This window comes from Cimex lectularius, unplaced genomic scaffold (assembly GCF_000648675.2).
Source record: "Cimex lectularius strain Harlan isolate CLEC.00 unplaced genomic scaffold, Clec_2.1 scaffold57, whole genome shotgun sequence".
NCBI classification, from domain to species: domain Eukaryota; kingdom Metazoa; phylum Arthropoda; class Insecta; order Hemiptera; family Cimicidae; genus Cimex; species Cimex lectularius.
This window is the reverse complement of record NW_019392642.1, coordinates 350,349-364,242: the sequence shown is the minus strand read 5'-3', so window position 1 is coordinate 364,242 and position 13,894 is coordinate 350,349. Positions and strand designations below refer to the sequence as shown.

The 13,894-nt window shown below is 34.8% G+C and overlaps 1 protein-coding gene across 3 annotated transcripts in view; it reads left to right on the top strand.

Moving 5' to 3' along the window:
* The first annotated feature begins 505 nt into the window (after nt 1–505).
* LOC106661783 overlaps nt 506–13,894 on the top strand; it is a 71,665-nt gene continuing 58,276 nt past the window's right edge. For 2 of the 3 annotated variants that reach the window (XM_024229804.1, XM_024229809.1), the window contains exons 1-7: nt 3,684–3,881; nt 3,947–4,049; nt 4,614–4,715; nt 4,820–4,908; nt 5,488–5,588; nt 12,657–12,739; nt 13,706–13,764. In XM_024229804.1, coding sequence (XP_024085572.1) covers nt 3,694–3,881; nt 3,947–4,049; nt 4,614–4,715; nt 4,820–4,908; nt 5,488–5,588; nt 12,657–12,739; nt 13,706–13,764 — 725 coding nt within the window. In that variant the 5' untranslated portion in view covers nt 3,684–3,693. Of the gene's footprint in view, nt 607–3,683; nt 3,882–3,946; nt 4,050–4,613; nt 4,716–4,819; nt 4,909–5,487; nt 5,589–12,656; nt 12,740–13,705; nt 13,765–13,894 lie in introns of those variants that run through there. The other variant, XM_014385410.2, reaches the window with a different exon arrangement.

Genomic DNA, 13,894 nt, shown 5'->3' with positions numbered 1-13,894 from the left:
GCTTAAAGTAAATAATTCAATGAAAACAAAAACGAACATATTTTAAATTCAGTATGTGAGATAATTCTACTCACTGCAGTAAAATTTACTTGTAAAATGTAAGCCATAAGAAAAAATGGAAAAGTAAGGTTGTAAAGATTTTTTCATCCCTGAAAGTTGTTAAACAAGTGAAACTGAATACTACGGTGTGTGAATTTTAAGATTTTAGTGATAAATTAATAACACCGACTAATTTATGATTAGTGAGTTCGTTATGAAGCATGACAGTACTTCCGTTTAGGCCCACGGGGTGGGAACTATCATATTAAGTTGAAACCGGGTTGGGGCGAGCTGGCATTTGGAACAATGGCCCTCTTGCCACTTTGCCTTAACACCGTGAGCTTAAAAGACAAGTCATTAAGCAAAATTGATGTTATGTACAAGCACAAAAAAAAAAAAAAAAAAAAAATATCGCTGTATACTTTGATTTTGTTGATTTGATCCTTCCATTGTTTTTCTGTTCTAGACTCTGTGATGGAGAAGAGAATCAGAAGGCCGGATCCACCGGAGCCATGGTGAGCAACAGCTTACTGGCATGGGCAATTGCCTTTCTGGTTGTACCGCCAGGTAAATAAAATAAACAGTGTTACACGGATTTAAAAATTGGTATTTTTTATTCGGATCGAGCGGGATTCGAACCCAGACGTTCGGCTAAATACGCCGCTGCTCTACCACTTGAGCTATCTTGACTTCGATCCTCTCGGACACCAACTCTCCATCTCAACGAATTTTCCCTCCTTTTTGCCATTTTCATAAGTCGCTGAGAATCGAATCCTGATTACACGACATTCGAAAATGGCGAAAAAGAGGGAAAATTCGAACGGTTGTAGGTTGAGATGGAGAGTTGGTGTCCGAGTGGATCGATATCACGATAGCTCAATTGGTAGAGTAGCGGCGTATTTAGCCGAAGGTCGTGGGTTCGAATCCCGCTCGTGACACTAACTTTTTCATTTCAACCAAAACCTTACATAAAAAGATTAATTATAGAAAGAAGTAATCTGATCAATAGACCACTAAATATATATATCAATAGACCACACTTAGTGGTATATTTGTAAAATGCAATTTTCTTTGTGAAAAAATGTGCGATGAAGTTTTTGGCCATTTTTGTCTGCCAGCTATTTCTATTTTCGTGAAAAAACGGCCACTTCACGCGCTTTCGGGTGCGGTAACGGAAAAGACGTCTCTAAATAATTTCCAGCCCGTGTTAAGAGACTGTCCTCGAGATATTTTTAGCCTTGGCCGAGGTGAGATGACGTTATAAAATAGTAAGACGGACCCAAGGGGGTCGGATTTTATGAATAAAATAAATTATTAGCCGGTTGACGGAAGGTCCAGGGTCTATGCCGGTTTCTTACCTCGGCGAAATGGTGCCGTTATCGCTATTCAGACTAGGACTTTTTCTTGATGTCTTACAGGTGGCATTGAGTTAATATTTAGCGAATGGATCGATCAGACCGATAAAATACTCAAGAGATTAATTATCCGTCTAAGTTTTAAGCATGTACATTTTTTTTTATACCGAATCTAATTGATTTTACTCACTTTTCTTTTTGTTTTCTTAATTTCAACTAAGACTAACGCTCAGTTATGTATGGACAAAGATTGGCGTCGGTTTAACGTATTCAATAAAATCATTTGAGTAAATTAGGCTGATCATCAGAATTTATGAAATATCTGAGAATTTAAGTACAATAGTATTGTAAGAAAAGCTTCGCTGGCTAAAAATGAGTTGTCATAGATTTATAGGGCTAATGTTCAATCCTTCAAAAAGCCCTGCTTTTTTTTAAGTAATTCATTTATGTTTTAGTGGTCTGATTGACTAAGTTACTTTGTTCAATTAATTATTCTTTTCCTGTAAGGTCTTGGATGAGATAAAAAAGGCAGTGTCACGAGCGGGGTTCGAACCTACAACCTTCGGCTAAATACGCCGCTGCTCTACCACTTGAGCTGGTTAGGGATGGTTAGAGTTAACCATCCCCAATTTGAGCTATCGTGACTTCGATCCTCTCGGACACCAACTCTCCTTCTCAACCTACTTCGAATTTTCTCTCCTTTTTGCCATTTTCATAAGTCGCTGAGAATCGAATCCTGATTACACGACATTTGAAAATGGAAGATTTCACTTCAGCACCTCTAGAGATCCTAAATATTTAGGGGAAAACTTGGATTGGATCTCATTGTCAAAAATTAATTTATACCCATTTTCGTGAATATTAAATTATCGGAATAAACCACAAAATACTGATTTTCTGCATATTTTAACAAACATTCTGCAAGCAAAATAGGTCAAAAAATGGTCAAAACTTGGATTTGACCTCATTCGTGATTCTAGCGTTGTAAACCCCTTAGATACCTCCTTACGCAGAAATCTGTGTAAGTTAATTTTTTGTTTGATAATTTCGAAAATCCTCTCTGGCGTGTCTGATATTCCTAGTGCAAGTTTTAACATCATTTTTCTCAAAACTAGGGAGACCGATTTTCATGGTCGATAATTCGTTTTAAAAGAAATTGTCAAGTGCATTTTATAACTGTATCAAACATTAAAATCTGACTATTATTTCCATTTAAAAAACGAGGTTAATTTCTGATAAATAATTTTGCTATTTTGTGTATTTTTTTATAGATATATTTTGTACACTTTAATATGTCGTTAAAAAGCTATATTCCTCTTCTTTTAAATAGTCAGTTTGGCGTTAAAATCCTTTAGCCGTTTTTGAATTTTAGCTGTTTCAATCTGATATTACGATAACGACTTCTCAAAATCGAAAAGATTTTAGGAGTCAAAAAATCGATATATTTAAATTCAAACAAAAATTTATATTTAGGGGTCTCTAGAAGTGCTAAAACGAAATTTCATATTAGTTACACGAAAAGAAAACGTTATGACCTAGTTTACTTGAAAAATATTTTGTTTTTAGAAATTTTTTGGTTGTTGATAAACTTTGATAGCTTTTTCTATATTTTTGTTGCAATCTGCATTTAAAAAAAAATGCTGTAAAATGATATATTCACATAGTTTATTTGAGGAAGTAGAACGGCGAAATAAATATATTAAAAATCGAAATAATTCAACTTAAAAAAAAAAAATTGGTGTAACCAGAGCCTTTCCATAAAAGTAGTGGATTCGATATTTTGGAGTGTAGAATCACCAAAAAAAAGTTTGGTCCAAATCCGAGACCTACCAGCCTGGTCGGCCCTTTGTTAGACTTCATGTAGTATGGCTTCCTCCTTCATTAATAAATAAATAATTTATTTAAGAATATAGTCAAATTCAAAAATCACAAGTAAAGTTTAAAACACGACCGGATGACAACGGACTTCACCAAAATCAGTAAATTTTAAATGATTAAATTTCATTGGATTTAAATCACAAGTTGTAAATAACATAGGTGACTATTTCAATTTTAGTTGTATTAGGCAGATATTATTAATTTATTTAAATCTACCGTATGTAATATATTATCTTATATTTCGTTATTAATAACAGCATTAAAATTTCTGTTGCATAATAATGACCTTCTGTTATTATTATAACGATGAATAAGTTAGCAATTATTTTATATACATTTAGAACAAATTCTAGCGACTTATAACCTCGCGTATGCCAAAAAACTTAATGGTGGCATTTCCGATGCCTTCCACCACGGTCCCATGTTGTTACAGGGTGTAGTTACGATATGCGTCTATCAGTATACACAATCTTTGAATGGAGGTGAGATAACTAAATGTGGCGAATCAACTGACCATTTTGGTCGAAGGATCCACCGTCTGCCAATTAAAGATGAAGTACCAACATTACACCCGTCAATTCCGTCAATTTATTTAAGCATTTTTATTGTGTAATCTAGTTTTATTGCATTCGCAATCGGGTTCAGGTCATCTAAGAGAAATACATTTTTTTCAGAACGCCTTCTCAAAACGGGGGCGATACGGTTATCAGCTATGCCGGCGGAAAATTCTATCAGACCAGGAAGGAAAGTGCTCCAGTTTTGGACGCCAAAACTCAGGTAAATGTACAATTCAGTAATTTTGATATAAATGATCAATTTGCGCATTAAATTGCATTTTTTAATCTGTCCTTCGTTACACGTCTTTGACTCAAAATAATGTTGACAGTAGATGGAAAGTAGTGTATGCGAATCTTCACACGTCTAAAAATTGAAATTTGGCACATTTTTGCTTTCCACAAGTGCTTTAGGTCGCCACGAGTAACAGCTTATCGCAGATCTCTCTGTCTCCCGTGATGGATAATGATTGACAATGCTCTTGTTGCCGTGTCGCTTGTCCTTCGGCTTTCGCTCTTCAGCTTAAAAACTTTTTTGAATCGTTCCAAATTTAATTTAAAAACACATTGATTAAAAAAAAAAAAATATTTCTCGTATTATAAAACATGATGAAACAAGCAGTCTTTATTTAAAACGGAATTATCGCTTTGGCTGATCTTGTCGTTTATCTAGTTCATTTAGTTACCTAGTTTTTGTTATTTTTTTCTGATATTTCTTCGAACATTTTTGAGGGAAAATACTTTAATCTTTTTTATAATTGTCTTTTGACTCGTCGGATGTTCGCAGGGTCTGGGTGAAAGGCAGGTTAAAGAGTACACCATAGTTCAAAAGGAACTGGAGGCGCTGAAATCGCAGATTACCCACAGCCAAGCGGTACTCGCCTCTTTGGTAAGATTCGTACAATTTATGACGTTTACTAGAGCTTTTGTCTTATTTGAAATTGAGGAGTAAAAAATTAAAACAAAAAATTCTACTAACATTTCTTTTTACAGAAGTTCACGTTTCTAGAGGCTCCTTCAACGGTCAGGTCTTCGGACAAGGTACACAGGACGACGCAAACTCTCCAGGATTCACAGCCGAAGTAGGTACAATAAAAAAAGTCATTACCCAACCAAACTGTTTCTGGGATGCATTTTCGGATGCATCACTTACAGATCAAACTTATCAGCTTTAAAAATAACTCACTGATATCTTTGATTATCAAAAACGTTCATATCGAACTCCTGAGCGTATATTTACTATGCCTTTATTTTTGAATATACACATTTCATGTTACTGTCATGAAAACACGGTTTAAGAAATAGTTGCCTCATCATGGCAATAATCAGTCGAATGTTATCGTTTCCTAGGAATGTTATTTATTTTATCGGTTCATTTAGATTTGCTCTTGACATTGGAATTATCTGCAATAATTCATGGTGACTATAGTATTAGACTGACTGGTTGTAATGAAAAAAAACTATCCAGCTATGATAGTACCGTCATACTGTACTACCTTCTTAACTGTGATAACTGATTGAGTCGAATTCCATAGAACCTACAAGAGCTAAGGATACGTACAGGAGTAAGAGATTTGTGAAAATGTAGTTTTGTTCAAAATATTAATGTCGATAGTGACCTTTCATTGTGTTTCTCAAAACTGGTTTTACTCTTGATTCAGATCGTTGGAAAATGTTTCTACGAACCGTGAAAGAAGCAAAGAATGGAACCAGCTGACCAGTTCCTGTCCGGCGCTTGTTCATAACATAGCCATTCAAACAGGTAAACACCACGATGCCATATTCCCCATTTAATACATTAAACTAGCCGGTGATTTATTTTCGTTTTACCCAACTTTAATTAATTCCCCTACCCAAATGAGATTGTGAAGTTGTTTTCATTTGACTCTTTTCTACATTTTTTGTTGTTGTGGTGAAAAAGTGGGAGATAACAACAATCCAAATGTCGATGTTGGGTTGTGGGATGTGCAGTACAGAAAACAGCGTATTGCTCAGTTCATAAATTTGCCAACGTTTCGAATGGTTTTTCATTCTTTTTCAAGGCAGCTCCTGGAATATGATTTTTCATATTATTTTACATATATTACATTTGTTTTTACATCATTTTTATAAATTTTAATTTCTTAAAACTAATTTTTAATACTATGTGAGCAATGTGAAATTGAATTTAAAGAACAAAAAATATCTAGTTCATTGTCTAGTCGAAAATTTAAAATTTAATAAACTTGTAAATTCAATTTCACATTGCTCATATAGTATTAAAAATTAGAAATGTGTGGTGATTAGTGACCGTTAGTCGATGATTATTCAGAAATCGTGAGATGCGGTCTGGTGCGATGTAGGCGTGCCAACGTTTCGATCTTTATTGAGATCATCTTCAGGGGCTGAGATTTACAAACATTGTTTAAATTTAACAAAAACATGTAGGATGTGGAAAAAAGTGAATTTATACAACGCAAAAAAATATTTTTTTATATTCAATCAAAGTATTTCTACTCACTCAAAGTGTTTGTTTTCTGCGTAATTGTGCCATTCTTATTGGGGCCTGGGATCTCACTGGCACTCTCAACACAACAAGCAAGAATTGGACCAATTACAAAGAAAAACACTTTGAGTGAGTAGAAATACTTTGATTGAATATAAAAAAAAATATTTTTTTGCATTGAATAAATTCAATTTTTTCCACATCCTACATGTTTTTGTTAAATTTAAATAATGTTTGTAAATCCCAGGCCCTGAAGATGATCTCAATAAAGATCGAAACGTTGGCACGATAAAGAAAATGTTTTTCTGAAACCTACGTCACACCAGACCGCATCTCACGATTTCTGAATAATTAATATTTAATATTTACTAAATCATTATATTTAGTTGCCTATTGACCAAATTACTTCTTTCATTTAATTATGTAAGGTTTTGGTCGAAATGAAAAAAGCTAGTGCCACGAGCGGGATTCGAACCCACGACCTTAGGCTAAATACGCCGCTGCTTTCCTACTTGACCTATCCTGACGTCGATCCACTCGGACACCACTAATACCTAATGGAGATAATACAAATGACCTAAATATATATGATTATGCTATCTTATTTAATTTTAACTTGTGGTTAAGTGACGCGAGACATACTGTTTTGACTTGTGTATGTCTTTGGTATTGTTTACATAAATTAATTATTCATTCATTCAATAAGCTTAATGTTTTGAGCTGAATTGACGGTTAAAATTGTGACCTAACGCTTAGAAGATAATTCTGTTCTATTACAATATTTAAATTTTTTTTTGTAGGCGTTAATATTTCATTTGTTCGTATTTTAATTCGGGAACGATTGTGGATCTTTTGATGGAAGCAATTCCCTTGACATTTTAAATGACGGCCTGACGTCTTGTAAAATTTCTCTACTGATCCAGACGTCTTGGTGGGTTTGCCGGTTTTCTCCTTAGAACAATACGATATTAATCATCAAGATGTATATGATTTACAATTTTAAGATTTTTGTCTGTTAAAAAACCGATCAATCTCTCTTTCTCCCGATTTTACGATACATAAACTATTTTTTCCATACGTTCGAAGCCAAACTGCCAGAACACATGCGAGATAGGAAGGAAACGTTGAATTTCCATGATGAGGTAAACAAGTGTTTATCGAAAGGAGAATCATTCCGCATTCCAAAAGGTCAAAGTAAAAATTGACGCTTCCCTGCTCACATTTTTGAATAAGTCCTCGGAACAGAAGTTGTAGAGCGTAAAATTTGCGAAAACATGACGGTTCAAAATTTATGCATTCTTGAAAATCGTGAGAGTGATCGGGTTTTTTTTCCATGGGCACGTAAAAAACCATCTCAACCAAAAAACTCGAAAACGGTTGAGAAATCGGGCAAAGTGGAAGTGACCAATTGAAAGCTCCAAGGTCGATTTCTTGGTTCCACAGTTCCACTTGAACTTTTCGTAAAAATTCACTATTTTTCGTGGTCCGCTTGACCAATTAATTAGGTTTTAAGTGGAGATAAAAAAGTCAGTGTCACGAGCGGGATTCGAACCCACGACCTTCGGCTTGATACGCCGCTACTCTACCACTTGAGCTATCGTGATTCGATCCCCTCGGGCACTAACTTCCCATCTCAACCCCAAAAAAATTTCTAAAACCTTAATTAATTGAATGTTATTAATTGGTCAAGCGGACCACGAAAAATAGTGAATTTAATGAATTAAATTGAAGTATACTTCACTAAAGCTCTCCGTGGACATTTCATTTGCCGCCGAGAATCCAATCCGATTATACGACATTTGAAAAAGGTGGGGTTGAGATGGGGAGTTGGTGCCCGACTGGATCGAAGTCACGATATCACAAGTGGTTAGAGCAGCGGCGTATTTAGCCGAAGGTCGTGGGTTCGAATCCCGTTCGTGACACTGACTTTTTTATCTCAACTTAAAACCCTAATTAATTTTCGTAAAAAGTGTAAAAAAATTAACATGTTCCCGAATTTTTGAATGTACTGATGGATGACTGAACCTAGGAAAACGTTTAAAAAAGCCATCTTCTTCAGCGTAAAATTGTCTAAAAATGAAACTTAAAGAGGAAGAACATCTGCGTCTCCACATTTGGCCATTTTTTCGTGCAAAAACAAGGTGATCGGTTTTTTTCATAGGCAGTGTAGTTTAGGAATTACCTTACTTCTTATGAGATTTGATTTTCTATAGTTGCACGAAATTGTTTTTTTTCCTCCCGAGGCTTCGCAACAACAAAAAGCCCATGTCGAATGGAGGGCCGCTGGATTCGAACCCGGGACCTTTACTTTACAGTGATGAGCGCCGTGTTATCGCCTAAAGAAGCATTTTAACATAAAAACCAAAAATTGAATGAAAAGTTTATTAAAGTCTTGTTTAACTGGAATCCCCAATGTGTAAACTATGGGAACAGGTACAATTCTACAGAATTTTATTATTTTATTTATTTATTTTATTTTGCAAGGGTATTTCAACTACAATATTACATGAAACCTCGCGGGGCCGGTATTTTTGAAACAAAGCCCGTTTGTAAGAACGCCGGGTTCGAATGCAAGGTCGCTGGATTCGAACCCGGGACCTTTACCTTACAGTGATGAGTACCGTGTCAACGCCTAAACCGTTGCGGCCATTTACCCACCCCTCAGAAATAATGGGTTATTACACCTTAAATGTCCGCTTTTTTTGTACTAGAAATAAATGAGAAAATTTACGATCTAATGAAATACATTTCACTCAGATCATTCACCATACTTTTCTGCACATTTTTACAAGCCGCTTTCTAAGTTTGATACTTGCCTATACCAGATTTGAGTTCCGAAATGAGATTTTTATGTAGTACTTAATTTAATTTGCACTTTTGCTTTTTTGGTTGTTCTTTTGGAAACCTTACCACAATAATGGTCAACCCAACGCCAAGTCTGTTGAAAACGCTCATTGACTCGTCGAGATATAAATAAAAAAAGTTTACGTTTTCTGTAAACTTGTTTTTATATTAGAATAATGAATTGCTAATATAACGTGAAATGTCGGATACTATCAATGTTTATTAATTTCTCCTTATATTCTGTGATAATTACAACGTGCCTTATCTCACGACGCAATGAAATATATTATAAACACTCTTAACACGATAAAAAACTCTGTTACAACATCATAAATCAATATAAAAAGGGAAAGAAATGTTGCTTTATATATTAGGCGAGGGTTGAGCCGTTAATGATCTTGATTCACGAATCTTTTCGCCAGGCTTCCTCTGGGGTTTAATTAATTTGCATCTACAGGCGGTAAGTCGTTAGAACGGAGTAATTCAGTTGAGTTTCACCCCGGTTATTAACGTAGTCTGTCAGCGTAATTTCTTAATAAGCCAGGAGCGGCTTTGTTACTTTACTTAAATATTTACCACTGTTTACGAAAAATTGAAACCTTAAAAACATCTCTCTTAGAAAGGCATGCACATTAAATATAAAATTAAATTTGAAAAAAAAATCTTTTGATGTTTGTTGATCGACCTGCAGATAATCTATGTGGAGTTTCAATCTTCATGGAGGTCATTAGACAGGCGAAGAAAGAAGAAGACTAATTAACAATTAACAAAAGAAAATAATGTACTTTCAATTGTTAAATGTTAATTGAATATTATTTATTATCTTTATATTTTTTAATTTTTAATAAATAGGCACTGATGATGGCACTATAAGTTGCCGAAAGCTTAGTGAACCCAACAATTAGTCTTCTTCTTTCTTCACCTGTCTAATGACCTCCATGAAGATTGAAACTCCACATAAAAAAATCTTATTAGTTCTAGCAGATAACAAGAGGTCTGATTTATTTTTTTGCAATATACAGCTATATATTTTATAAACTGCTCAAAAATGAATAGGGATATTGCCAATTTTGTAGTATTTACTTTTCGTAGCATTTTAATTTTATTTTTATTACAAATTGCATTAAAATTTATTAGAAAAACAAAATAAAAGGTTTTAATTCTATAATTTTTGTAAACAACTAATACCGTGTGTAATGTCCTCTGTTAGTTAAAAACTCTGTGTGTTAATACGGTAGTCACTAATTTTAGAAGGAATTTCACTGCATAGATTTGCACTTAGTTGTTACAGGTCAACTGGCTGTTGAAGGTGATCGAAAAGCCTTCACTGCAACGCTTCCCACAGGAGCTCAATGGGGTTGAGGTCTGGAGACAATGGTGGAAGGGGCAGATGGAAAATTCCCAGGTTTTGATTGATGAACAACTCTGCCTCTATGAGGTCTGCCATTGTCATTCAGAAATCGAAAATCCCTGCCAATGAGATCCCTGGTTTGATGGATGCATAATGTCTTAGACATGACGCACTGCGGTGAGGTTGCTTTCAACAATATGGAGTCCGGTTCGTTCTCCAGTGTAAATCCCAGCTGAGACTGACACCGCCTCCTCCAAACTGCTCTGAAGGGGGCATGGTACGCATCCCATGTTCTCGGTAGACTTTTCGGCACCTGCTATCACTATACAGACAGAAACGAACTGACACTCGACTGTAAACATAACAGCATTCCAATTGGTTGATAAAGGCCTTGCCAAAACATTTTGTACATCATTTAGAACCTGGCGGGCACTTTGGAAAGGGTTCCGTCTTGCAGCAATGACAGTATTTCTGTCCTCCCTTAGCGTCGTAATGCGCTGAGATCCACTACCAGGCACTATTGGCACTTACAGGCTCTCATAATCGGGCTAAAGCCTGGGAGATCATGCTCTGAGAAAACCAACTGTCTATGCGATATGTACTTGCCGATCACCTCAAAGACTCATTCTCACTATAGTGCGATCTTCTGGTTAAAAGTGATGCCTTCCATCGTTAAAGAGAATACATTCATACAGGAATAATTAAAATGGAGAGAAGACGAGAAAAAGTGTTTGTTTACAAAATAAGTAATCTTCATGTTTATTATTCTTAAGTAAATCCGTTATTAAAAAGTGGATTAACATTTGTTTGTTTTTGGTATTGTATTTTCTATTTTGTTTTATCCTACTAACAAGAGTATATCGGTTAATTTAATTAAAATTAATAGAATAATAATAAATTACAAATATCCCTATTCATTTTTGAGAAACAAACAAATCACATTGTGAGATATCCTACTATGGACTGTGGGGTGATGAACCTATTGTTTGATTGTTACCTAATCTGATCTGCCTTTCTTCATTTCGCTATAATCAGTGTTTGGGTGATATTTGTGAATTGAAGTTTACGATCTCATTACTAAAATCTTCACTTCACAAATAACACCCAAACACTGAAGGTAGTGTAATGACGAAACTCGTCTGAATTAACAAAAATCAGCGAGGATAGGCAGACTAGGATAACAGATAACTAACAGACAATAGGTTTATCATCCCGAGACCACAGTGGGAAATCAACAATGTTTGTATAAAATACAGTCGTATGTTGAGATGGGGAGTTGGTGTCCGAGTGGATCGAAGTCAGGATAGCTCAAGTGGTCAGAGCAGCGGTGTATTTACCCGAAGGTCGCGGGTTCGAATCCCGCGCGTGACACTAACTTTTTCATTCAACCAAAACCTTAGCTAAAACGATTAAGTAATTGAAAGAAGTAATTGGGTCAATAGACCACTAAATATAATGGATACAGTCGTATGTTGCATATTATATATGCATTATATAAACTATAAATTGTCAAAATCGGAAGACGTCACCACTGACCACTAACCACTAACCAATATCAACACAACCAAAAATGGTACTATTACATAATAGGCAAAGAAGTACTATTTAAATACTGAGAATAGGTCTGATCCTATTAAGTATTGGCTTATCACATAAAAAGTAATGGTCGAATCTATAAATCCGCCTTATCTGAAAGCTAGAAAATAGCACATTTTTGTGTTCTTAATTTACCTAATAATTCCATTTGAATTAACCAAACAAATAAAAAGAAAGACCACAGATATTATATTTTATTTATGTTTGGATCTAACATTGTCGAATAAGTAGAAGGTGCACAATTGTGATAAAATTATTTATTTATTTATAACTGTATTTTTAACAGAGAAATGACTAATGCTTGAAACTTTACAAACTGTACTTTAAACCATCAATTCGAAGAGTAAGTTTTTTATTTCACATGATTTTATAGTATTTTAAGCTTATTCATATTATCGAAACATGGGAATCAGACATAAAAATGTTCGACTTTGTTTTTATTCAGTAAATGGTCATACTAATCATTCATTGCATTAAAATTAAATTTTCAAATTTTTTCCAATGGTTTTTGTGTATGTAAACGTCACTATGTAATGGCTATGTTTTGTTTTCAGAATTTGTAGACATAGTGAAAAATAATTTGGTGAACGACGCCGAGTATTTTCTTCCTCCGATCGGCACCTCGATAGATGTAAAGGTAAGCAAGGTAAAAAATAATGTAAAAATAATAATGTAAAGGTAAAAATAATAATTGGGAGATTTTAGTATTTAACGTAAATATTAAACTTTTTATGTAAGGTTTTGGTCAAAATGAAAAAGCTAGTGCCACGAGCGGGATTCGAACCCACGACAAATTCGCCGCTGCTCTACCACTTGAGCTATCGTGACTTCGATCCACTCGGACACCAACTCCCCATCTCAACCTTCAACCTTTGGAATTTTCCCTTTTTTTTGCCATTTTTCAAATGTTTAATCTGGATTCGATCCTCGGCGACTATGAATTGGCCACGTAGAGCAATTAGTGGTGTCCGAGGGATCAAAATCAGGATAGCTCAAGTAGGAGAGCAGCGGCGTATTTTGCCGAAGGTCGTGGGTTCGAATCCCGCTCGTGGCACTAGCTTTTTCATTTCGACCAAAACCTTACATAAAAAGATTAATTAAATGAAAGAAGTAATTTGGTCAATAGGCAACTAAATATAATGATTTAGTAAATATTAAATATTAATAGACAGTAGTAGTCGTATTTTCGAGATATTTTTTTATAAAGTTAGCATATTATGTTATAACTTATAAATTTAATTTTTCCATTAATATTTTTTCACTCCGTTTTACGCTTGAACAATGGTTTTTCGAGAATCTGGTGGTCAAACGTGAAAAAATTCTTCACAGTTCATTACCGATGATAGAGATGATCATTGGGCAATAAAGCCGCACTAAAATTTTATACTAGCTTCTGTTAATTGAAGACTATGTTTGGAAAAACCGGCTCACACACATCATAATTAAGGAACTGAAACGGCATTGAACCGCGATTATGACCTCGAGATTACCATAAGGCTTTATCTCTTATATGTGTAACTCATTGTGCCATTAAAAGGTTAAACGACGCATTATAAATCTAACTTATGTATTGAAAATTTTTATTTATGTTTTCTATTTGCAGGGCGTTAAGGAACCGAAGTCTGTTGAAGCACCCACCAGCATCGACTTGGATATTTATAGGTACATTATAGATCTGACTGTTCACAACCGACGCTTTCAACTGAATCACAACTGAAAATGTACTACAAAACAGAATCACAAAAAATTTTTGTCACGTTTGGAATTTTTAGTTTACATATAGCACAAAAAG